At 37.4% G+C, this 27,709-nt stretch overlaps 1 protein-coding gene across 6 annotated transcripts in view; it reads right to left on the reverse strand.

Moving 5' to 3' along the window:
* TTC27 (tetratricopeptide repeat domain 27) overlaps positions 1 to 27,709 on the reverse strand; it is a 183,897-nt gene that overhangs the window by 129,723 nt on the left and 26,465 nt on the right. For all 6 annotated transcript variants that reach the window (XR_014234762.1, XM_082356717.1, XM_082356718.1 and 3 more), the window contains exons 6-8: positions 11,678 to 11,842; positions 9,605 to 9,738; positions 2,705 to 2,817 (exon numbers count right to left, since the gene is read on the reverse strand). Coding sequence is in view for 5 of the 6 variants with exons in the window: in XM_082356717.1 (XP_082212843.1) it covers positions 2,705 to 2,817; positions 9,605 to 9,738; positions 11,678 to 11,842 (412 nt within the window). In the remaining variant the exon portion in view is untranslated. The remainder of the gene's footprint in view (positions 1 to 2,704; positions 2,818 to 9,604; positions 9,739 to 11,677; positions 11,843 to 27,709) is intronic.

The following is a 27,709-nucleotide window of genomic DNA, read 5'->3' on the forward strand; positions in this document are numbered from 1 at the left end:
CTGAATCAGGCCACCACTCTTCACCGTAACTTACTAACTTAGGCTTAGAATATATTACTCTGCTATCTGAAAATCAGACTATTAATTCAAAAGCAATTACCCTCCTCACTCCAGTTGTCTGAATTACTGAAGGATTGCTGTATTTTAAGGAATTTCTCCCACAGTTACTTTACATAAAAGCAATCAGGTACATTGATGTATGAGACACGTGGCCTCCAGGTAAAATCAAATTCAAGCAGGAGGCCAGTGAAGGGAAGGAGTTGAAGAAAAGGAGCATGAAGCTAGCCCCACAGTTTGGTCAATCCACCATCTATATGAATTCCCCCTGTGTCTCCTTTCCAAAGAACCCAGCCCACCACAATGTCCAAGTCACCTCTTCACAAGGGTTAATGGTCACGGAGGTCACGCAGAGATCAGACAGTATAATAAAATCACGACCCCCACATGCAAATCATCAATTCATGGATGTTCCAACCCAGGGGTTTATAAAGTGCATCAGATGCCCTAAGATTCAGAATATAATCAAGTAGTTTCTACCAAACAATGAAGATTTAAATTGCCCATGAAATCCATTCAGCACTTTTTAATTGTTCTATATATTGAGATTCTACCAAGATCATATTTGGGGGGAAAAAAGTATTTGAAGACAAGCATTTTCTTGGTTTTTCAGTCCTCTCTCAACTGTGAAGTCTAACTCAATAAAGCTAAAGCACAACTGAGAGAAGCCTGGGAATATATATATTTGGTTTGATTTAGTTTCCTGCTGAGTTGACAATTATGAGTTTGCCAAAATAATCTTTTAAGAAATAGCATAAAGGAAAACTCAGAATTTGGGTCCGTAAATCCTGGATTCAAGCCCTAAATGCTGTACTGTAATTCTGAGTGAGTCATTTTGCCATTTAAAACCTGATTTCCCACCTGAAAAATGGAGAAAAACAACAACCTCTAAGACTGTTAGAACATTAATGAGGGATAGTGTGAAAGTACATGGTATAATTCCTAGCACATAACATTGCTTGTAAATGATTGCTGTTTATATTATTTATACACTGAGTATCGTTATGAATTGAACAAATAATTCTTTGGCAGTAAGCATAAATTCTGTCACTGGAATGAAATAATGTGATAAGACAACTGATTTGGATTAGAAACAGAACTCTACATGTGTGATTCTTTTTAATCAAACAAAAGGGGACTGTAGAACTGAATTTAACTTTTGTACAAGTGAAAACCTACTGTTAGTGTAAAGGAGATAAAATGCCATGAGGTGAACACAGAAAGGTAAGTTCTACTGAGCTAAAAGACAAATTTTTTTATAAATGCTCCTTTTATTAAACTGCCTATTACTAATTTAACCAGTCTCAATATTATAACTTAGTGAAATATCCTATTTTGAACATTACTAAATCTCCAGATGAGAAACGGGATATTTATATAATCTAAAAGACCATGTTAATAACAAAAGTTAAAAAAGAATAACTTTACATTGGAGAAGCCTGGCAGACCCCACTTTAATCATGTGATCAAACTTAACATGGCCAGTAGAGGAACAAATCAAAATGGTTTTCTACCTGCTGGGATGCAATAAGAATCACAAAACCTCCATTTTCTGATACCCCTGATAATGATACAAAATGTGAAACTAATCCTTTTTTTTTTTTTTTAAATCAGACAAATTCAAACTGAGAGTAAGCCTACAGAATAACTGGCTTATAAATTTCAGGTGTCAAGATCATGAAAGTCAAGCAAAAATGAAGAACTATTCCAGATTGATAGAAACTAAAGGGACATGACAACTAAATGTAACACATATGTTCTAGACTGGATCCTGTGCTATAAAGGAGATTATTGGGACAACTGGCAAAACTTGAATGGGGTCTGAGTAGGAAGTGATAGTAAAGTATGAATGTTAATTTCCTGATTTTGATAGCTGTATTATGGCTATGCACAAAAACTCCCTTGTTTGTTGAAAACACACACTAAAGTATTTAGGGGTGATAGAATATCATGTCGGAAAATTATTCTCAAAAAAGTTATTTCCAATGCCTTGCCCTTGCAACTTTTTTCCAAATTTGAAATTATTTCAAAATAGAAAAATAAAATAAAATGAAAAACTATTTCTACCACACATAAGGTTCGATTGTATTAAAAAAAAATTCTAGGGACTTTCCTAGAGGTCTAGTGGTTAAGACTTCGCCTTCCAATGCAGGGGGTGCAGGTGTGATCCCTGATCGGGAAGCTAAGATCCCACATGCCTCGGGGCCAAAAAAACAAAACATAAAACTGAAGCAATATTGTTAACAAATTTGATAAAGACTTTAAAAATGGTCCACATCAAAAAATCTTTAAAAAATAAAATAAAATAAAAAAATAATTCCATACTCTGAACGTAAATATCCTCAAAGGTCAAAACAGTCACCTATCCTAAATACTTCATTAAGAGTCTATTCCTAGCCAAGGTTAACCAAAGAAATTTTGTTTATGAAGAAAAGAGAAGGATAAGTATACCAGCTTACAGGAGATTCCTGAGATTCCTCATCTCTAACCCTTTAATTGGTTGCCCAACTATTCTTCATCTTCATAAGCCATGACAAGATTCTCTATTCATCCACAACTCTGGGGACCTGCTTGAACAAAGATTTCCCCAACACAAGAGAACCAATACGCTAGAAGTTCAAGGTAGCCAAGTAAGTCATTAACTCACCAGATTCCAAGGATAACAGCAAGCTCTTCAGCACATAGGTCAGGCATCTGAAACTGTTCACAATCTGCTAACTTTATCTCATTTAGAACAGTATCATCATTGAGCTCAATATTCTGGTGGAATACAAAAGAAACTCCTTAGAACAAAAATTAATTCTGATTCATTCAACAGACTATACACAACAGATTGCTGGGGGGATAACATCTTCTTGTTCAAGATTTTACAATGTCTATATATGGTCAATAGGCTGCTTCTTGTGAAACACATATTTGGGGACAATTTACTGTGCAGAAATGGAGAACACGCATCTATACCTCCGGATGCACTGACAACATCAATAACAGGGAATGACTGCTATTGTTGATTAAGCCTAGTACGCAAAAGCCCCTCAGGATTCAAAACCAGATCTTTCTACTCTGATTCTAAATTATAATCTAAAACGTCAACTGCCAGCTCTGTTTCTCAATAGGATTTAGAATAGGCAAAACAATTTGAGAAAGGAATAAAACCTGAAGACTTAGAGAACTTGGTAGAGTACTTGACTTCAGAATTACTACAAAGCCAAAACAGTGTTGTACTAGCATGAAGACAGACATATAGATGAAAGGAATAAAGTCCAAAATTTTAGACCCACGTTATATGGTCAATTGATTTTCAAAGGTGTCTAGGTGAGTCAAACAAAGGAAAGTTTTTTCAATAAATGATGTTAGAACAACTGTATATCCATTTGGGAAAAAATGACCCTCTGTCCTGATCTCATACCATACACAAAAATTAAATCAAAATTAATCACAGACCTTACTATAGAAGCTAATACTAAAAAGCTTCTAGGAAAAAAATCACAGGAGAAAAGCTTTGCCACTTTGGGGTAGGTAGACAGTCCTTAATTAGGACACAAAAAACTCGAACCATCAAAGAAAAACTTAATAAACTGGACTTCAGCAAATTAAAACTTCTGCTCTTTGAAAACATTGTTAAGAAAATGAAAAGTTAAGCTACAGACTCAGAGAACATATTCACAAAACAAATATCTGAAAAAAGGCTTGTATTCAGAATATGGAATTACAACTTAAGAAGAAGAAGATAAACAACCCAACATAAAAATGGACAAAAGATTTGTACAGACACTTCACAAAAGAATGGGCAGTAAACACATAAAAAGATCCTCAACAGTAGTCAAAAGGGAAATACTAATTAAAATCAGAATGAACTACTAGTACACACACATTATAATAGATAAAATTTAAAAGACTAACAATACTAATTGTTGACAAGGATCTGGAACAATTAGAACTTTCATACATTGCTGGTAGAAATGTAAAATGGTACAACCATAGAAAACAGTTTGCTAGTTTCTTACAATAAACATATTTACCATATGAGCTATCAACTCCACTCCTATGTAGTTACCTATGAGAAACAAAAACACATGTCCACCCAAAAACATGTGTGTGTGTGTGTGTGTGTGTGTGTGTGTATATAAATTAAAAAGTGTTCATAGCAGTTTTATCTGTAATAACCCTAAACTGGAAACAACCCAAATGTCTGTCAACAGGTAAACAGATTAAAAAGAAAAATTATGCTATATGCATTTAATGAAATTCTAATCAGAAATAAAAAGGAAGTACAGACACATGCAACTACACAGATATATCTCAACTGCTGAGCAAAAGAGGCCAGATACAAAAGAGTACATACTGTAGGATTCCAGTCACATGAAATTCTAGAAAAGGCAAACTACCGGTAGCCACAGAAAGCAGATCAATGATTGTTTAGGGCCAGAGAGGGTGGGGAATTAACTGCAAAGGGGCAGGATGGAACTTTCTAGGGTAATGAAATGTATCTTGACTGTAATGGTTGTGTGTATATATTTTTCAAATCTCAGCAAACTGTACAATTGAAAATTTTCTGTGTATAAGTTATATCTCAATAAAATGGATTTTTAAAAAAATTAATCATCAAAAAATAGTAAAATCACGATGAGAAACCACTACACACAACTCACTAGAATAGCAAAAAAAATTTTACCAAGCACTGGCAAGGATGTAGAGCAACTGGTGCTCTCATATACTGACGGTGGGAATGTGAAATAGTACAACCACTTTGGAAAACATTTGGGCAGTTTCCCAAATTGAAAATACACTTACCACACAACCTAGCCATTCCATTCCTCAGCATTTACCCCTGAGAATTAAAAACATACGTTCACACAAAGACTTGCCCGTGAATGTTCCGAGCAGCTTTATTCATAATAGCCAAAAACTAAAAATTGCTCGATTGTCTACCAAGAGGTGAATGGATAAACACACTGTGGCTTATCCATACAATGAAATAACTCAGCAATAAACAGGAGCTAACTATTGGTATCAAAATATAGACGAATCTCAAAACATTATGCTAAGTGAAAGAAACCAGACACAGAAGAGTCATACTATATGATTCCATTTGTTTGAGATTCTAGGAAAAAACAGCTCTAATCTGTGACAGAAAGCAGACCAGTTGGAGGGAAAGTGATTGACTGCAAAGGAGTATGGGTGGACTTTTTGGCCTAATGGAAATGGTTCTGTATTTTGATTACAGTGGTGGTTACATGGGTCTACCTATTTGTCAAAACTCATCAAACTGGATACTTAAAATAGGTGCATTTTATTTTATGTAAATTATTCCTCAATAAACCTGATTTAAATTTTTTTCTAATTCAATAGAAGTAGCTAAAGCTAGGAAGACTTTAAACTGTAGGCCTAGCTCTATCTATAAGGTTTCGAGAAAAGAGAAAAGAGTACAACCTCCAACCACTGCTGACAGGAGAAACACACAACTTTAGGCAGCTACTCAGGCTCCACTGAAAAAGTGCCTCTTCCTCCCTGACCTGCACAACTTCAAAAGGCAGAGCTGGCAGGTGCACAGCGCACCCTGGTGGCCAACCATTTTCAATACAAGCCTTTCATATTCTTTTTTAAAAGCTACTTATGTAATTCTAAATTTTCTAACAGCTACACTTTAAAAAGTAAAACAAAAAAAAATTAAGTGATTTAACCTAATACATCAAAAATATTATCCTTGTAACATGTACCAACAGAAAATTATTAATTAGATACTATACACTTTTTCATACACAGCTTATGAAATCTAGTACATCTTTTACACTTCAGCACATCTAAGTTTGGACCAACCAACTTTCAAGTGATTAATAATCATATGTGGCTACCACATTGGACAATGCAGCTCTAGAGTATCCAAAACTCTCACCTTTTCACATCCAGATAGGGTTGTATCAACCTGCTTATTAATATCCAATGTTTGTGGAGTACCTTTATAGATCTAATATGATCCCTTAAAAAAAGTGTGATGTGGGGACTTCCCTGGTGGTCCAGTGGTTAAGAATCCGCCGTCCAATGCAGGGTTCAATCTCTGTCTGGGGAACTAAGATCCCACATGCCGCGGGGCAACTAAGCCCGCGTGCCACAACGAGAGAGAAGCCCGCGCACTGCAACCAACAGCCCACGTGCCACAACTAAGACCCCACATCCTGCAACTAAGACCCGTCGCAGCTGAATAAATAAATAAATATTTTAAAAAAAAAAGTGTGATGTGGGGAAAAACAAATGAGGAGGCTAAAAATACAATAACTTTCCCAGGTTCTCAACCTCAGCTAGACAATAAAGATGTGACAGGGATCCAAGTCTCCACCTCCCACAGCCAGGACTCCTTCCCCTCCGGCCCCCACAGAAGACCTGAGACAGGTCAGCCTTAACAACAAGGCATTATTTATTACTCTTCAGCTACAAACAGGTGATCAAAATAGTTTCAATCTTCATTCAAGATACTCTACGTTCCTATTCAGCTCTTTTCGAAATTAAAACTGGTTGGCTGCACTACCTACTTGCCTATGTGTTCTACAAGCCACAAATTTAAAATACTGTTCTGCTTTAGTCCCACTCCAACCTCATAACATTCTACTGATCAAAAATTTAGCTACAGCCTTTCAGACCTCCTAGTCAAGTGATGCTTATGATACTGTTTTTGCTCACCTATCATTAATTTGTTTCTTCCTTTAATGCTGCCCTTGCTATGTAATAAACGTTATATCTAGATAATCAAGCTAAAGCTTGAAACTGCAAGAGTGTGGACTTTTGGACAGACTGTTTTTGCACATAACCTTGTACAATCCTGCAACAGAGGCCAGTCACATAAGGCACAGATCTGGATTGTCCTGTATTATTGCATTTTTCTTGTTCTGAATATCCTTGACATTACAGCTGACAAAAATGAAAACTGATACTGCAGATCTGTTTTCTGAAACCTTTAAAGCTAAAATCACATGCAAGAACTGACTTTGCAACTACTAATATTGACACCTTTTCGATCTGTATGAAAGCGGGTTGTGTAGAAGCAGCAAATCAATGGGTGCCGTTTTATCTTTAGTTAAACACCATCCTTGTGTATTCATTTACACCATCTTATATGTGACACACTGCTGTGCAATGTGTAATTCTGTGATCTTTATTTCCCTTTGTATTCATTTTAAGCATCTTTATAAATTGCTGTATTGTGCTTAATGTAAAAAAAAGAGAAAAAGAAATTAGCACGTAATTTATCTCCAATTCATGGGACACACCATATTCAGCATTTAATGTATATTTCTTATCAGTGATGCTGATCATGTATGTGTTTGTGTTTTCTGTGAATATACAATTTTAATTTATTCTCCCTCCTCACACCCTGCCCCCATGATTGAATAATAAAGAACAGAGACTGCGCCTTTGATTTGCACATTGGGGTTGCTCATAACTGTTGGCTTATTAAAGCCTGAAGTCCAATAGCTTCAGGCTATGTAATTCCCCATTAATAACAGATTAAAAATCTAGCAAGGTCCAAAGGGAAACACTATGTTCCTCACTGGCAATAAAATTACTGTATTTCCTCAATTCTAAGATATACATCTTCACATTGTAACATTTCTAATCACGATGTATTTTATAATCACTATAATTTGTATAATAGTGTTCCTTTTTTCCTGAAGAGTTTGGTTATTAAACAGATGGTGTATTTTATAATTTAATGGTATCTGAATAAGGAAATATGATACATAACTAATTAAACAAGCAAGTCTATCTTCCATCCATGAGTAAAAAGCTGTTTCTATCTAATCCATACCTACATCACATAATTTGTATTTTCCACCTTTAAGTGGTAATTAATGAAGATCATAAAATTATCAGAATGCATTTTATTTCAAATATGAAAGAATAAATTCTGTATTAAATTGTACATCATTTTTATACATTCCTCATAAGAGTCATCGCATCCTATCTATAATCATAGGAGACAATCTTCAATACGAGAACTCCACATTAATAAACAAACAAACAAACAACAATGGATTACTGAATTAAATGCTTAGATTGCGGAATTAAATCTCTTTTCACTGATGCTGTGCTATGGCCTAAAAACCAGGCTTATGATACTTAATCTAAGACTCAGGGAGGGACTTGGGTTACATCAAATCGCTGAAGGAGGAGGGTCTGGTATATACAAGGAGGAAATGAAGGACGGAAGCAGGTATCAACACAGTTCCCTGACCAGCATCAACACAGCAGTACAAATACTTGTTCAGCTGTGGCTCTACCTACGTCAGGAGATACAGGCTGTCCCCTGTGCAGTCTCATCCCTGAGTTTCTCCATCTTTTCCTTCTCCTCTTAGAATCAGTAACTGTCCCCACCCTGAAGTTACCACAAAAGCAAACAGAGAACCTGGAGCAAGACCAGGAGGTAAGTAAGATTGCATCCAAGGCCTTCCTCAGGACTCCTTACTGCTGCCACTCTTTCCCATCTCCCTAGTCCCTACCCTTGGCATTATTTTCAGTACACAACAGAATTTTAGTGTTCAATGCACCAAGTAAATTTGTTTGCAGGCTCTGGAATGAAAAGTAGCAAAACATGGGCTTCAAGGACGGTAACATCAACCAAAGAACAAGGAAAAATGTTGGTTTGGGGTCTCTGGGATAAGAAAATGTAAATGCTAATGGCCTCCATGGAAGCAGATGGAAAGACCTATTGAGCAGGTAAACTGACTAAAAGCTATAAACTTAAGCTACAAAAGAATGTATTAGCCAAGTCAAGAAAACATACTGGGGCTTCCCTGGTGGTGCAGCCGCTGAGAATCTGCCTGCCAATGCAGGGGACACGGGTTCGAGCCCTGGTCTGGGAAGATCCCACATGCCGCGGAGCAACTAGGCCCATGAGCCACAACTACTGAGCCTGCGCGTCCGGAGCTTGTGCTCCGCAACAAGAGAGGCCGCGACAGTGAGAGGCCCGTGCACTGCGATGAGGAGTGGCCCCCGCTTGCCGCAACTGGAGAAAGCCCTCGCACAGAAACGAAAACCCAACACGGCCAAATAAATAAATAAATAAAAAGAAAACATACTAAGGCAGAAACCAGCCCAGTAATGACATAGTAACTAAGGACAGATCAGAAAACTGGTAAAAAGGAATTCTGATCATCTGTTTACATATTTAGAAGAAACCCAAGAAATTTCAAGGCTCTTAATATTTGCAAATATCAACAAAAAATATGGTAGCCACTGGAAAAATTAGTCTCTACTCAGTCTGCTTTTTGGACTGTTTTCAAGGGCAGTAATACATAACTAACTGTATTACTAATTCATACTTACTGAAGTCTAGGAAAAAAACAACATTTTATCTCTATTTAAGGGTAAAAATGGCTTAAAAAAATGGGTCCTGTTATGTCTTGTTTTTTAAAAACATCCAGCCACCTTGTAAAAGCTCAAGAAGGGTCAAAAGAAGCCTCTTCCCACCCCATCCAGTGTTTCTACAAAACTCACCTATGGAAACTGTTAGACTTGGATGCTAATTTAAATAACTTACAGTCCTACTTACCTTGGTTAAATATTCCTGAGGAGTCGGTGCTGGAGTGAATTCATAATTTGAAAACACAGCTCCTTCCCTTCTTACATCTAAAATAAGTTGGGCCACGTAATTTTCCTGGAACCATGTCCTTTTTCCCAAAGCACCTGAAAAAATATATATTAAATTATATGTATCAACTTGTCAATCAGACATACAGTACAATCTTAAAGAAAAGTATTTTCAGAGTGCTTTAGAGCTTATGAGGTATTTTCTCCATTTCAAATAAGAGAAACCTGAGGCCCAAAGATGACTTTAAAATGACTTTTTATAAAATTATAAAGCCAGTAAGTTATAAGGCCAGAACTCAAACCCAGGATTTCTGCCACTAGTTTCCACATACTTACTTTTTCACTAAACTACCTCCCTCCTCAAAAAAGGTAACTCATTAGGTGTCATAGGGAGAAGAAATACTATCCTCTCCATACAACAGATGAAAAAATGGAAGTTCTGAAGTGCAGTCATTTGCTCAAGATCACAGGGTTTTCAGTATCAGAGCCAGGGCTTAAAGCCAGGGTCTTCAGGTTCTAAATCCCACAGTCTTTCTATTACACTATCTGGCTCCACGTAAGACCAAATTTTTTTTTCATTTTGTATCTGAAATAACTTGCTGCAGAACAGCTTTAAGAGAAGCAAAAGCTCTGACATCTCTTCTCTGGCAAGAGTCAGATTACAAAGACCCTTGATTACAAAGACCAGTCTAAGAAGTCTGGATTTTATCCTGTGATGAGTCTGGCTCTACTTTATACAACAACCATTTAAACACGTTATACTAAAAATAGCTATTGAGATGGTCTAACACAGCTTACTTTTTTATAGTAAGGCTAGAGCTGAAAAGAAAAAAGTAATAATCTGATTCTCATTTTATATTCGTGAGCACATTTGTATTTTTAAGTTCTTCAGTCTTAACTTGGAAAAAAAATATGAAGAACTAGCTAGTAAATACACCAACAGCTAAAGCTGACTATACTGAGTACCATGATACTAATTTTTTAAATAATCCAAAAAAAAAGTCTCCTAGTACCGAAATATTTAAAAACAAAATCTCTGAAACTAACCTCACAACTTATATTACATATATCTCAAATACAAGACTCCAACTTACACTTGGCCATTGTCACAAAGTTATAAGTCGGATATTTAATAATTCTCCCCAAACAATGTAATAAAAGGTGGTTAAGATCCCAGACTAGGCCACAAAGTCACATTTACCTCATAATATATCTGAAGGATTTTATTGACAGGACTACCTCAATAAGCACAGAGTTTGGCAACTAAGAATGGGCCTTAGAGATAATGTAGACCAAGCCTAGGCAGGACAAATAGTTTCAATCATTTCAACATTCACAGATTGTTGTTTCAACATTCACAGAGCCCAGGTTCAACAGGTATAAATGGTGTGACCCACTGATGATGTCTGACTTTCATGAATGTCTTCAATATAGAATGCCAATTACCATTGTGAGACTAGGGACAGGGCAATACATTAAGAGAAAATAATGTTTCTTATTTGGTACTCAGAAAAAAACACAGAGATCTTGGGAAAAATTCTGTAATTTATTTGTTCTTCCAACAAATGTTTATTGAGTGCCTACTGTATGCCAGACAGTGTTCTAAGGCAATGAAGAAACATCTAAACAAAACAGTCAAAAATTTCTGTTCTTAAGAAATACAAGAAAGGCAGGATGGAAGCCGCAGGGGGGTATTTACCAGAAAGGGCAAACTAAATTTGGGAATCAGGAGGGGCCTTGGGAAGCCCACATGCACAGCCAAATACACAAAGTTCATTTGTGCACTGCCCGGCTGCTATACATTACTGACATGTCTAAGTAGACATGGGCATCTGCAGGAATAAAGAAAGTATATGATTTCAACTTTGTTCTAAAACTATGAATTTTTTAAATAAAATCTTTAAAATCTATTTTTGTAAAGCAAACAAGAGGACACAGATAATAAAATACAACCATACAATACAGCTAAACTGCCAATTATAGTTTATCATAAAAATAAATCAATTATCCACAAAACATAAAAAAAAAATCTTACCTGTCAAATCAATTTGTAATCTGCAGATGTCTTTAGCAATATTGAACTGATCTTTTGCTTTTTTATATTCATAATAATATAAAAATACATATGCACATTCCAGATGGAACTGAACAGCCAAATATCGACCTGAATCATCTACAAACAGACCCTCTAGTTTCATCACTGTAAGACAAAAGATGAAACATTTAAAAGTATGATGAGAATAAAAATATATTCATAAGTAAAACATTGAGTCCATAATATATGAAGTATATATATTACATAGTTCCTGCTCTTAAAGAATTTCAAATCTGGAAGATGAGGAACGCATATAATAATAGTTTACAGTAAGCATTCTCTGAGCACTTACACATTCCAAGCTTGAAGCTAAGGACATTATATACATTATCTCCTTTATTCCACACAATCCTAGGAGATATGATTCATAACCCTGCTCTTTCTTATTTTAGAATACTTGTCTTAATCGTACAATAAAAAAATATGACAACACAAGGTGATGATACAATATACCAAGTGAATCTGCAAACAGTTAAACAATATGAAAATCTAATGAACAGATCAGATAACAGACAGTTTTCCACACAATGTAGAATTTCTCCCTTAAAAGAAGAAACAGATATATATCCATATAGAGCTAAGACAATATGAGTATCAAATAGAAAATGAATAAGTATTGGCTTAGCAGTCATATTCTACTTTATTTCTCTAAACACCTGAGATGAAAATATAGAAGAATAAGAGCCTAATAACATGATATCTGAAATAAGATGATTTTCAGAATTAATTATATATAATAAAGGGGCTAGTTGGCATACACCAAGGGAGTTTCCAACAGGTCACCTCATCCATCCCTCTACAATATCCCTGAAAAACTATCCTTCACAAATGTTCCCGGGAACAGGATCAGCATTTCACAAAACAGTTTACATGAATGAAAGTATAATGAATGAATAGAAAACACACTTAGAATGTCTAAAAATTGAGAATCAGTCTTCTATAATTCAAGCTGAGAGGGCAGTGATATTGATCGATGCCTACTCTGCTCAGCACTAGGTATTTTACATGTTGTGTTAATTCTCACAATGATGTCTTTAGGGTTGACATTAACCCCACTGAACTCATTAGAAAACTGAGCTTAGATCGCTTACTGACCGGTCACCTCACCTGTTAAATGACAAAGCCAGAATTTGAATCCAAACTTGTTGGGAAAACGGGAGGAGGGAGTTGGCAGAGGAAGGACAAAGGTGTAGAGATGATGTTACAAAACCTAATCTACTTTCTCACCAAGTAATCTGACAGAAACCTACAGCTAAGAAACAGACATCCTTTGTCTTACCATGAACTGAAAATAAAATGAGCCTGAAAAAGAAAGTGTTTTTCTATATACTGTCAGTCCTTTAAAGAGATTCTTAACTCAAATAAAGAGACTAAATCAAGATGTATATGTCTTAGGACTTCCTTGGTGGCACAGTGGTTAAGAATCCACCTGCCAATGTAGGGGACACGGGTTCAAGCCCTGGTCTGGGAAGATCCCACATGCCGCGGAGCAACGAAGCCCGTGTGCCACAACTACTGAGCCCGCATGCCACAACTACTGAAGCCCGTGTGCCTAGAGCCCATGCTCCGCAACAAGAGAAGCCACCGCAATGAGAAGCCCGCGCACCACAACGAAGAGTAGACCCCGCTCACCACAACTAGAGAAAGCCCACGTGCAGCAACGAAGACCTAATGCAGCCACAAATTAATTAATTAATTTATTTATTTTTTTAAAAAAAGATGTACATGTCTTACTTCAAAAGGCAGACAGGCATCCAAACATGAACTTCTCACTGTGAAAATCCTTCAACAGATTTCCTCCATGCAAACCAAACTCAAGAAAAGGTGGATCTGATGATACTCAATGCTGTTAGTGAGTGCTTTTTCTTTTTAAACTTTCTCTTCTTTTGTCTGCCCATTATTCCTGAGTGTCTAGCCACTACTCTCAGAAATATAACCTTCTATGATCTTAGCACAATTCACAAGTGAAACAATTTCACCTAATTGTCAATGACAGTAATCTTCTCTAAAGGTTCTTGATGCAAACTGTATTAAGGGATGTTGAGCTTGCCTAAGGTTTTTCAAAATCCTCTCTCAAATATCACAAAATGGCCATTTCTGCACTTAAGTAGGATTGTTATGTTGTGATCACTCACAAAGGTCTAGGGAAGACCATCAAATCTAAACTGTCCTAATAACACGTAAGTCACATAAATGCCCAAAGCAAGATGTGTATATCTATAGTCCCTCCTACCTACCCACTTACCTACTTGTAGATATGTGTGTGTGTGTGTGTGTGTGTGTGTGTGTGTATACACAAACACATATTAGTACAACTGGTTCTGATCTTGTACTTCTGTGCTTTTTCTGCATTTCTTATGTGTTCAGGGGTCAAAGACTGTTAGAAAAGTAGGATAGATACTAACTTTTTTAAGAATTACTTTAATCTTTAATTCCAACAGCATGACCAATTACTCTCCCAATAAAAATATCTTTAAGAAACGGGATTTTAAATTTTTAATATATTTTTGTGTTAATGATTGTGTTGGGAACAAAATGACTGCTGAGAACAAAATAAGGAATCATCAAAATACAAAAACTAAATGAAAACTGCAACCTTAGGAATTAAGCGCACAGTCTGCCATATTCTGCCCTGAAGCTACCTACCAAATCTTTAGGGACCTTAGGATTCCACTCTGAGGGCTGCAAGGAGCACCAAAGACAAAAGATCAGAACTGAACCTACCCAAAGTAGGCAATCTAGCCAGAGATCTCCATTTAAAACTGAGCCCCAAAGAACTGTGTCTTCAACGGAAGTTAAAAAGGACTAGGTCTGCCACGCAGAAGAGGTCAAAAAGGAAAATGGCAGTGGGCAAAGGGGAAAACATTTATCCCAAGAATTCATAACCATAAGTCAGCTTTCACACAGATTTGTGGACAAAATTCAGTACAAAAAAAAAAAATACCCACGAAAACAAACAAAACCCTACCCCTCAAGCCAAGAATTTAGGTCCCCAGAGAAGTAGCACAAAGAAAAATCCTCTTTTACAGGAATGCAACTTCAACCAGGATTCAATGAATTCCCACAGATAAATTTCCAAGGAACACGAGCTCATAGAAAACAACAACAACCACCAAAAAACAGCACATTAGCAGAAACAGCAAAAGGTAGAAACACACCTTCAAAGCCTTCAGAGGCTGAAATTGCGCGATACCCATACATGAAATATTCAATAGGTTTCAAAAAATAAAAGGCTAGAAAATATGAACAAGGAAAAAGAAACTATAGAAATCTACCAGGCAAATCAGAAAAGAAACCAAAAATAGTTTAGAAAAAAGACTTTAATTAAAATTAAAAATTAAATGGACATACCAGAGAACTAGAAGATAGATCTAAATAAAATTATTCAGGAGGCAACATAGGGAAACAAAGAGATAGAAAATAAAAGAATTAAGGAATGTTGAGGATGCAGATGAGAAGTTCTAATGTGTCTGAAGATCTAGAAGGAGAAAATAGATAATGAAGAAGAGACGATATTTGAAGAGATAATGGCTAAGCATTTCCAGAGATGTGGAAAGAAACTAAATCCCAGAATCAGGAAGCCCACTAAATCCCTAACAAGATAAAGAAAAATCCACACCTAGTCCAGTAACAGTCAAACTAAAGAATGCCAAATACAAAAACAAGATCTTAAGAACAGCAAAAGGAAAAAAGCACACAAACGAAGAATAGTTGGACCAACGACTGATTTCTCAATGCCAACAGTGGAATCAAAAGAAAACAGATTAATATCTTCATGGTACTGAGAGAAAATAACTATGAACCTAGAATCCTTTAGCCAACAATTCAAGGAGAGTGAAATAATGATATTTCCAAGTAAAAAGAAGCAGAGTTTATCACCAAGATATGTTTGCTAAAACTGAACTGCTAAATTACTTTAAATAACTTTTAGTATACAAAAACATAACTTTTTAAAATAAATTTATTTACTTATTTATTTTTGGCTGCATTGGGTCTTTGTTGCTGCGCGTGGGCTTTCTCTAGTTGCAGCAAGTGGGGGCTACTCTTCATTGCAGTGCACGGGCTTCTCATTGGGGTGGCTTCTCTTGTTGTGGAGCACGGGCTCTAGGTGCGTAGGCTTCAGTAGTTGTGGCATGTGGGCTCAGTAGTTGTGGCTCATGGGCTCTAGAACGCAGGCTCAGTAGTTGTGGCGCACAAGCTTAGTTGCTCCTCGGCATGTGGGATCTTCCTGGACCAGGGCTTGAACCCGTGTCCCCTGCATTGGCAGGAGGATTCTTAACCACTGCGCCACTAGGGAAGTCCCCCAAAACATAACTTTTATTACCTCCATACCTCCCCTAGGTAGAGAAAAATGAGAAAACATTGCCCAAAGACAGACAGGAAAAAGCCAAGGACCATAACCCAACACTGCAGTTTCAGACTTCAAAAAACAGTACATCTTTGGAGTGTGGAAAGGAAGAAGGCCAAGTCTCTTTATGAATAAGTGTGAAGGAGTGTTGAGAATTTTATCTATTTTTAAAGCTTCTGATTTAGAGTAAAAGTTGAAAGCTGCTGGAAGTGCTGTATCTGCTTCAGCAGAGATACTTTCCAATGTTAATTAAGCTACTGATGAAGACATAAAAGAAGAGTAAAGAGCAATGAAAAGGTAGAGAATTGGTGTTTCCCCAAAAGCAACCCCGTCATCCTAGTGACAACATTCTCATGAGAAGCTGAATCTCATGGATATTAACTAGACAAGCACGTACAGAATTATTTAATTTCTTAAATATACAGCATAACCATCAACAAAACTGATCAAATATGCCCTAGCTAAAGCCATTTAACTGATTCCCATCGCTCTTAGGATAAAAACAAAATTCCTAAACATGCCCTATCATGTCCTATACAGTCTTGGACCTCCACCTCCCACACTGTCCTCTCTCTGCTTCAACCACAATGACCTTAGACCATCTCGCTCATGCCACAGAGCCTTTACGGTTCACGTAAGCCCTTCTTTCTGGCATCAAAGTTTGCCAAGTCAGACATTTATCGACTACCCTGTCATCCATTTATAAGATACTGCTTATCTTAGCCTATTATACATCCAAAATCCCTTATCTGCAATGATGAAATTTTTAAAAATCCCTGCAAACCTGAAGTGTTTTTGCAATTTGTTTTGGGGGAAAAGATCTGAACTGACCTCATTTGGCAGCAAAATTGGGCATGAATGGACAGGTAGAACTAGCCCTCCGGAAGATAACAAAGGGTAGGGAAAAGTAAGAGTGCAAGTTATAATAGACGAGGAATAGAAGCTTTTGCCACTTAGGGGAACATGGAGCTCCTGTTTGCCTCAGCTAATTTGTAAAGTCTACCTTCGAGGATCCAAACACAGCAGAAGATTGGACATAGTCCAGAGGTCTCACGTCTATCAAAAGAAGACAGGTGAATAAACTATGATACACCAACGTACTAGAATACTAGACAGCTGTAAAAAGGAATGATCTTCAAAATAATTACAGAAACAAAGTCCCAAACAGCAATGTGTGTGTGTGTATGTGTGTGTGTATACGTGTGTATATACATAAAATATATTTTATGTTTTATATATATATATATATATATATATATATATAATATTTTGTGTAACATGAAGGAAGGGAGAATACCAAAGAGCAAAAAGAAAACTAGAAGAATAAACCAAAAATTAATAAAACTAATAAAGGGAAAAAGAGAGAATAGGGTAGAAGGAAAATAGAGATAGACGAGAAACTTCTCCGAAGAGACCTTAACTTGACCTTGACTCTTCTCTGAAGAGTTCTGACTCTGGAATCATGTAATTATTTTATATATTCAAAAAAAAAATCAATCCATAAAAATTGAAAACAAATGGAAAAATATAACTCTAACTATATAACAAGTTGGTGACAAGGGAAAGAATTATTGCAAATGTCTTTAAAATGTTTTGCCTTAGAGCATAGTATACATCCTTAAGGTAACATATTCTAGGGGCAAAGAGTTGCAAAGAAATCTTGAGCCTTATTCAGTGGTCTTATTGTTAGTAGGAATGCTGGCATTGTTTTGAAACTTTTTATATATACAACAAAGCAAGTAAGTAATTATGTTTATATTGTTAGGAACAAGATTTTCAGTTTAAGAGAAGAAGAATATAAATATGAAATCAAAGATATTGATACAATGCAAGGTTAAATCTTTTTAAATCATATTATTTCTTTACTACTATCGTACTGTTGAAAGTACTATAGTTTTAGAGTAACTTTTATGTCTAAGGGAAAGTCTCCATCATTATTTTTCTCTTTAAAAATCCTCTTGACTATTCTTACATACTTTTTCATCCAAAATCAATTTGCATATTCTCTCTTCAAAATGTAATCGCACTTACTGTAATTGCACAATTAGCATCTTTACAATATTGATCATCCTATTCAAGAAAATAGTATGTCTTTAACATTTTTAGTAAAGTTGTACAATTGACTTCATTTTGGTTTTAGACATTTTAAGAAATTCCTGGGTTAAATCTTTTTTTCTTTTTTTTCACCTTTTTATTGAAATATAATTGACATATAACATGATATTAGTTTCAGGTGTACAACATAATGATTCAATGTATGTATATACTGCAAAATGATCACCACAGTTAAGTCTAGTTAACATCCATCACCACATACAGTTACAAATTTTTTTTCTTGTGATAAGAACTTTTAAGATCTACTCTCTCAGCAACTTTCGATACAGAATTATTAACTATAGTCACTATGCTGTACATGCAAGGTTATATTTTTCAACAGCTTTATTTATATTCACATACGTACAGCCCAACAATTTGAAGTGTGCAACTCAATGGCTTTTAGTATATTCCAAGAAATCTGCAACCATCACAACAGTCAACTCTAAAACATTTTTATCACCTCAAAAATAAATCCTGAACCCTTTAGCTATCACTCTCCTCCGCCCATCCCTCCCATAGCCCTAAATACAACTAATCTACTTTCTGACTCTAAATTTGCCTATTCTGGACATTTCATGTAAATGAAATCATATACTATGTAGTCTTTCATAACTGGCTTCTATAACTTAGTATGATGTTTTCAAGGTTCACTTGTGGTGCAGTATGTATCAGCACTTCATTTCTGTTTATGGCTAAATAATACTACAATGGAATCCATTGTGTGGATATACAATATTTTGTTTATCCATACATCACTTGATGGACACTTCCATCTTTTAGTTATTACAAATAATGCTGCTATAAACATTCATATACAAGGTTTTGTATGGACCTATGTTTTCATTTCTCTTGGGTATATACCTAGGAGTTGAACTGCTGGATCATATGGGGATTCTGTACTTAACTGTTTAAGAAACTGCCAAACTGTCTTCCAAAATGGCTATACCATTTTACATTTCCACCAGCAGTGTTCCAATTTTTCCACGTCCTCAACAATACTTGTTATTATCTCACTTTTTTTTATTACAGCCAGTCGTGGGGGTGTGAACTGACATCTCACCGTGGTCTTGATTCTCACTGCCCTAATGACTAATCATATCGAACATTTTTTCATGCACTTATGTCTTCTCTAGATAAACATCTGTTTAGATCCTTTGCCCATTTTTTAATTGGGTCTTTTTTTTTATAATTGGGTTGTCAGAGTTCTTTATATATTCTAGATACAAGTCCCTTATGATATATATGATTTGCAAATAAATTCTCCCATTCTATGGCTTGTCTTTTCACTTTCTTGATAGTGTCCTTTGAAACCCAAAAGTTTTTAAAATTTTGATGAAGTCCAACGTATCTATTTTTTTGTTGTTGTTGCTCATGCTTTTGGTATCATATTTAAGAATCTGTTGCCAAATTTAAGGTCATAAAGATTTACCCCTATATTTTCTCCTAAGAGTCTTATAGTTTTAGCTCTTTCATTTAGGTCTCTAATCCACTTCAATTTAACTTTTGTAGACAGTATAAGGTAAGGGTCCAATTTCATTCTTTTGCATGTGGTTACCCAGTTGTTCCAGGTGAAAAGACTACTCTTTCCCCATTGAAACATTTTATATGTAAAGTAAAGCAAGTAATTACTTTAATATTGTTAGAAACAAGATTTCCAGTTTAAGAAAAAGATATAAATACCATTATAAACACTTTGTAATAAGGTTAAATTTTAATTGGAGCTCTTTGGTCAGGGTCAGGGACTTAACAGGCATGTTTGCTGGGGCCTGGTCTGAATGGGGATTCAACCAGCGCGTTTGCCAAGAACAAAGTCTCAACAAGGGCCTCAGCTGGGTGCTTGCCCTAAGTTTGAGACATGACTTATGCGTTCCTAAAACCAGGACTGGTGACTTGACCAAAGACTCAGCCAGCATGTTTGCAAGGTCCAGGGCTCACCCGGAGAGTCTGCTGGGGCTGGGGATCAGTCAGAGACTAGAGCAATATGTTTGCGGGGCTGGGGTCTCAACTGGTGTGCTCAACAGGGCCAGGGACTTAACCAACGTTCAACAGAGCCAGGTCAAGGATTAAGCTGTGTGTTCCCCAAGGTCAGAGCCAAGGGAGCAGCCTGCACAGTAGAGGGATGGCTGGGAAGATTGTACAAGTACTCATGTTGAGGTTAATGGGAGCCTGGTTTTTCACTGTCAAAGAAAGGAGTTAGAAATTTGGAAGAGAGAAGACGAAAATAAACCCTGTGATACTGGATTGGAATTGGAGATGATGTAAATTCATGGTTTTTAATACAAAGATAAATATAGAAATAGATACAGATGTGTACATGTACTTATATATACATATACACATACTTTCCAGCTATGTCTGTTGAAAGGCTTTAAAAGGAACCAGAGCTCCTTGGAGAAATTACTGATTCCAGGGCCAGAGCAAGGAAATACAAAATAAGGCTAAAGCATCTTCTTATGTCAGAAAATAAAGAAGTGCTCAAAGATATGTTGAAAGGGCACAGAAGCCAATTTGAACAAGCTCCAACTGGCCAAATCTGGGACAATTTGAGCATCAAAACAATTATAGTAACAATTATAATCTACTGAATGAATTAGGAATCTGTGACCACATACTAGTATCAATATATAAATGCATAAATTCAAAGTTTAGTGAGGAATAGGAGACTTACATGGTCTCTAAGTACATCACCATAAAACACCAATAATTATAAAGAGTAACAGCCCAAAACTGGAAGCAACCCAAATTTCCATCAACAGATGAAAGGATAAACAAACTGCAGTATTCCCAAACAATGGAACACTACTCAAAAATTAAAACGAATGAACTACCGGATGAATCAAAATAATTATGCTGAGTCAAAGAAGCCAGGCCACAAAAAAAATAAAATAAAATAAGAGTACAGACTGTATGAATCAACTTCTATAAAATTCAACAAAATGCAAACTAATATATAGCTATAGAAAGCAGATCAGTGGTGGCCTGAAGAGGCTGAAGGAGAGATCAGGAAGGGTGAGAGGACAGGGCTCCCAAGAAGCACAAGGAAGCTTTTGGGAGCAAAGTATATGTTCATTATCTCAATTGTGGTGATGGTGTCATGGGTATAAACATATGTCCAAACTTCACAAATTATACATTTTAAGTATGTCAGGTGTACTGTATGTCAACTTTAGCTCAATAAAGCTGTTTCAAAAATAAAAAATATAGGGCTTCCCTGGTGGCGCAGTGGTTGAGAATCTGCCTGCCAATGCAGGGGACACGGGTTCGAGCCCTGGTCTGGGAAGATCCCACATGCCGGGGAACAACTAGGCCCGTGAGCCACAACTACTGAGCCTGCGCGTCTGGAGCCTGTGCTCCACAACAAGAGAGGCCGCGATAGTGAGAGGCCCGCGCATCGCGATGAAGAGTGGCCCCCGCTTGCCGCAACTAGAGAAAGCCCTCGCACAGAAACGAAGACCCAACACAGCCAAAAATGAGTAATAAATAAATAATAAATAAATTTTTAAAAAAAATAAAATAAAATAAAATAAATAAAAAATATAAAGAGAAAATGGATAATTCTGTAGTGAAGAAGACTGACAAATACCATCTCAATCGAGTGACCAAAGTTAGTATCACCAGTAATGGGACCAACTGAAATTGTGCACCATCTGATAGGATGCAATGACAGTAACACCGCATGATTTCTGTGACAGATCTAGACTGAAAGAGACTAAAGGGATATGACAACTAAATGTAACACTTGATTCTGGACTGGGTCATTTTGCTTTTTAGGACGTTTTAGGGACAACTGGCAAATCCTAAATGGCAGTAATTAAATATTTGTATTGTATCGATGTTAATTTCCTAATATTGATTGTTGTATTGTGGTTGTATAGGAAAATGCCTTCATAGAAAAAACACCCTAAACTACGGAGGAGTGATAGAGCATCAATTCAGCAACTTATTCTTAAATGGTTTCAGAGGGAAAAAAAAGTTCTTTGTACTATACTTGCAAGTTTTCTAGAGGTTTATGTTTCAAGAAAAATTTTTTAAGTCCAAAATATTAGCAACTAATAAAGAAAAATAATTAAGAACATATCTGGCCTTTCCTACATAAACCAAATTTTAGGGTTCTCACAGAGCCCTGGTTGATGAGGATGAGTTCTTTACAAAAGAATTCTAGATATGTACTTAAGATTAATATAGACAGATTGCACTTTCAGAGCCAAATGTAGCCTGGGTTGCCTCAGTAACATGCCAACCAAATGGAAACTTCATAAGATCCTCAATAGTTGGATGGAGAGTATCCATCATAAGCCATGAAAACCAGGGAGGCACACAGCCATAGGAAAGTGACAGCCAACTTCAACTCATTTCTTAAAAAAACAAACAAACAAAAATCCTCTTCTCCCCAACTTCCATACTTTCCAAGCTTGTTTCCTACGTTGCCCTCTCTGATTTTTCTTCCATCCTACAATTTTAATCAATATCTACTGAATTATTACATATGCTTACAATTGTGCTATATCCTACAGCAAAGTTTAAGCCCTACTCTCCGCAAAAAGAAGATGGGGGAAGAAGGACTAGGAAGAGAAGACACACAATCATTATTCAACACACAGTTAATTTGATTTGAAATTGGGTGGTACTGACCATAAATACCAAAGGGGGGGGGGAATTAATAAAGCTGGGATAGTTGAACAAACCTTGTCAGAAGGGCTGGGCCTTGAAAGATGGGTAGAATTTGGCTATAACTCCACCTCTAGACTGTAAGGGTCACAGCAGTGTCTTGTTCACTGCTGTTTAAGTCTAGCACTTGTCATAGTTGGTGTTCAATAAATATCCTAGGAGTGAACAAATATTTAAAAACCCTTTGACGGCTGTCACCAACAAGATGGAAATCCAATTTCCTATCCATCTAGCTCCTGTCAACCTGTTTCAACCTCATAATCTGACACACAACTCCTAACATGGCTCCAACCATTCCAAACTACCGGAATTCCCAAACGCACAAAGATGTTTCAAGTCTATATGCCTCTCATTGTACATATTATATGTCCTTTCCATCTTCACCTAATAAATTCTTACTCATTCTTCAAGAATCAGTTCAAGCATTAGCCACTTTGTAAAGCCTTCTCTGGTCTCTCAAGTTTAGACTAATCATATCCTTTCATTCATTCCTTGCTCTTTTTTTTTTTATTGAAATATAGTTGATGTACAATATTTTGTCATTTTCAAGTGTACTACATAGGGATTTCACATTTGTATACATTATGAAATGATCACGACCGTAAGTCTAATAAGTCTAATAACCATCTGTCCCCATACAAAGTTATTACAATATTACTGACCACATTTCTTATGCTGTATATTAAGTCTCCATGGCTTATTTATTTTATAAATAGAGGTTTGTACCTCTTAATCCCCTTTACCTATTTTGCCCCTCCCACCTTCCTTCCCTCTGGCAACCACTGTATCTATGAGTTGGTTTTCATTGCTGTGTTTCTTTGTTTTGTGTTTTGGATTCCACATATAAGTGAGATCACACAATGTTTGTCTTTCTCTGACTTACTTCACTTAGCATGATACCCTCAAGGTCCATCCATGTTGTCACAAATGGCAAAGTTTCTTTCTTTCTTTCTTTTTTTTTTTTTTTAATGGCTGCCATCTCCTCCTCTTTACGCTCTTTTCTTTCTTCTACTTGTGAAACAGGAGGGGAGGGGGCAGGGCACAACCACTGAAAGAATGACATAGCCCGAGGACATGACATAAACTGATTAGAACCTAGGAGACCTTCAAGATGGCAGAAGGGTAAGACTTGGAGATCACCTTCCTCCACACAAATACATCAGAAATACATCTACATGTGGAACAACTCCTACAGAACAGCTACTGAACGCTGGCAGAAGACCTCAGACCTCCCAAAAGGCAAGAAACTCCCCACATACCCAGGTAGGGGAAAAGAAAAAAGAAAAAACAGAGACAAAAGAATAGGGATGGGACCTGTACCAGTGGGAGGGGGCTGTGAAGGAGGAAAGGTTTCCACACACTAGGAAGCCCCTTCACTGGCGGGGGTGGGGGGGCGGGGGGGAAGCTTCGGAGCCACGGAGGAGAGCGCAGCAACAGGGGTGCAGAGGGCAAAGCGGAGAGATTCCCGCACAGAGGATCGGTGCGAACCAGCATTCACCAGCCTGACAGGCTTCTCTGCTCACCCGCTGGGGCGGGTGTGGGCTGGGAGCTGAGGCTCCGGCTTTGGAGGTCAATCGCAGGGAGAGGACTGGGGTTGGCTGCATGCACGCAGCCTGAGGGGGTTAGTGCGCCAAAGGTAGCCAGGAGGGAGTCTGGGAAAAAGTCTGGACCTGCCTAAGAGGCAAGAGACATTTTCCTGCCTCTTTGTTTCCTGGTGTTCGAGGAGAGGGGATTCAGAGCACCGCCTAAACGAGCTCCAGAGACGGGCGCGAGCTGCGGCTATCAGTGCAGACACCAGAGACAGGCATGGGACGCTAAGCCTGCTGCTGCCACCACCAAGAAGCCTGTGTGCAAGCACAGGTCACTATCCACACCTCCCCTCCCGGGAGCCTGTGCAGCCCGCCACTGCCAGGGTCCCGTGATCCAGGGACAACTTCCCCAGGAGAACGCATGGCGCACCTCACGCTGGTGCAACGTCATGCTGGCCTCTGCCACCACAGGCTGGCCCCGCATCCGTACCCCTCCCTCCCCCTGGCCTGAGTGAGCCAGAGCCCCCAAATCAGCTGCTCCTTTAACCCCGTCCTGTCTGGGCGAAAAACAGACGCCCTCAGGCGACCTACACGCAGAGGCGGGGCCAAATCCAAAGCTGAACCCCAGGAGCTGTGCAAAGAAGAGAAACGGAAATCTATCCCAGCAGCCTCAGGAGCAGCGGATTAAATCTCCACAATCAACTTGATGTACCCTGCATCTGTGGAATACCTGAATAGACAATAAATCATCCCAAATTGAGGCGGTGGACTTTGGGAGCAACGATATATATATATTTTTTTCCTTTTTCTCTTTTTGTGAGTGTGTATGTGTATGCTTCTGTGTGTGACTGTCTGTATAGCTTTGCTTTTACCATTTGTCCAGGGTTCTGCCTGTCTGTTTTGTTTTTCTTTAGTATAGTTTTTAGCACTTGTTATCATTGGTGGATTTGTTTTTTGGTTTGGTTGCTCTCTTCTTTCTTTCTTTTTTTATTACTTTTTAATATTTTAACTTTTAATAATTATTCTTTCTTCTAATAACTTTACTTTATTTTATTTTTTTCTTCCTTTCTTTCTTTTTTTCTCCCTTTTATTCTGAGCCATGTGGATGACAGGGTCTTCATGCTCTGGCCGGGTGTCAGGCCTGTGCCTCTGAGGTGGGAGACCTGAGTTCAGGACACTGGTCCACCAGAGACCTCCCAGCTCCGCGTAATATCAAACAGCCAAAATCTCCCAGAGATCTCCATCTCAATGCCAACACCCAGCTCCACTCAACGACCAGCAAGCTACAGTGATGGACACCCTATGCCGAACAACTAACAACACAGGAACACAAGCCCACCCACTAGCAGAGAGGCTGCCTAAAATCATAATAAGGTCACAGACACCCCAAAACACACCACTGGACGTGGTCCTGCCACCAGAAAGACAAGATCCAGCCTCATCCACCAGAACACAGGCACCAGGCCCCTCCACCAGGAAGCCTACACAACCCACTGAACCAACCTTAGCCACTGGCGGCAGACACTTAAAACAACAGGAACTACGAACCCGCATCTTGCGAAAAGGAGACCCCAAACACAGTAAGTTAAGCAAAATGAGAAGACAGAGAAACACACAGCAGATGAAGGAGCAAGGTAAAAACCAAACAAATGAAGAGGAAATAGGCAGTCTACCTGAAAAAGAATTCAGAACAATGATAGTAAAGATGATCCAAAATCTTGGAAATAGAATGCAGAAAATACAGTAACGTTTAACAAGGACCTAGAAGAACTAAAGCGCAAACAAACAATGATGAACAACACAATCGATGAAATTAAAAATTCTCTAGAAGGAATCAATAGCAGAATAACTGAGGCAGAAGAACGGATAAGTGACCTGGAAGATAAAATAGTGGAAATAACTACTGCAGAGCAGAATAAAGAAAAAAGAATGAAAAGAATTGAGGACAGTCTCAGAGACCTCTGGGACAACATTAAACGCACCAACATTCGAATTATAGGGGTCCCAGAAGAAGAAGAGGAAAAGAAGGGACTGAGAAAATATTTGAAGAGATTATAGTTGAAAACTTTCCTAATATGGGAAAGGAAACAGTTGATCAAGTCCAGGAAGCGCAGAGAGTCCCATACAGGATAAATCCAAGGAGAAACACGCCAAGACACATATTAATCAAACTATCAAAAATTAAATACAAACAAAAAATATTAAAAAGCAGCAAGGGAAAAACAGCAAATAACACAAAAGGAAATCCCCATAAGGTTAATAGCTGATCTTTCAGCAGAAACTCTGCAAGCCAGAAGGGAGAGACAGGACATATTTAAAGTGATGAAAGGGAAGTACCTACAACCAAGATTACTCTACCCAGCAAGGATCTCATTCAGATTCGACGGACAAAATTGAAACCTTTACAGACAAGCAAAAGCTAAGAGAATTAGCACCACCAAACCAGCTTTACAACAAACGCTAAAGGAACTTCTCTAGGCAGGAAACACAAGAGAAGGAAAAGACCTACAATAACAAACCCAAAACAATTAAGAAAATAGTAATAGGAACATACATATCGATAATTACCTTAAATGTAAATGGATTAAATGCTCCCACCAAAAGACACAAACTGGCTGAATGGATACAAAAACAAGACCCGCATATATGCTGTCTACAAGAGACCCACTTCAGACCTAGGGACACATACAGACTGAAAGTGAGGGGATGGAAAAAGATATTCCATGCAAATGGAAATCAAAAGAAAGCTGGAGTAGTAATTCTCATATCAGACAAAATAGACTTTAAAATAAAGACTATTACAAGAGACAAAGAAGGACACTACATAATGATCAAGGTATCAATCCAAGAAGAAGATATAATGATTGTAAATATTTATGCACCCAACATAGGAGAAGCTCAATATATAAGGCAAATACTAAGAGCCATAAAAGGGGAAATTCACAGTAACACAATCATAGTAGGGGACTTTAACACCTCACTTTCACCAATGGACAGATCATCCAAAATGAAAATAAATAAGGAAACACAAGCTTTAAATGATACATTAAACAAGATGGACTTAATTGACATTTATAGGACATTCCAACCAAAAAAAAACAGAATACACTTTCTTCTCAAGTGCTCATGGAACATTCTCCAGGACAGATCATATCTTGGGTCTCAAATCAAGCCTTGGTAAATTTAAGAAAATTGAAATCGTATCAAGTATCTTTTCCAACCACAATGCTATGACACTAGACATCAATTACAGGAAAAAATCTGTAGAAACTATAAACACATGGAGGCTAAAGAATACACTACTTAATAACCAAGAGATCACTGAAGAAA

This window comes from Balaenoptera borealis (assembly GCF_965194805.1).
Source record: "Balaenoptera borealis genome assembly, chromosome: 15".
Taxonomy (NCBI): Eukaryota; Metazoa; Chordata; class Mammalia; order Artiodactyla; family Balaenopteridae; genus Balaenoptera; species Balaenoptera borealis.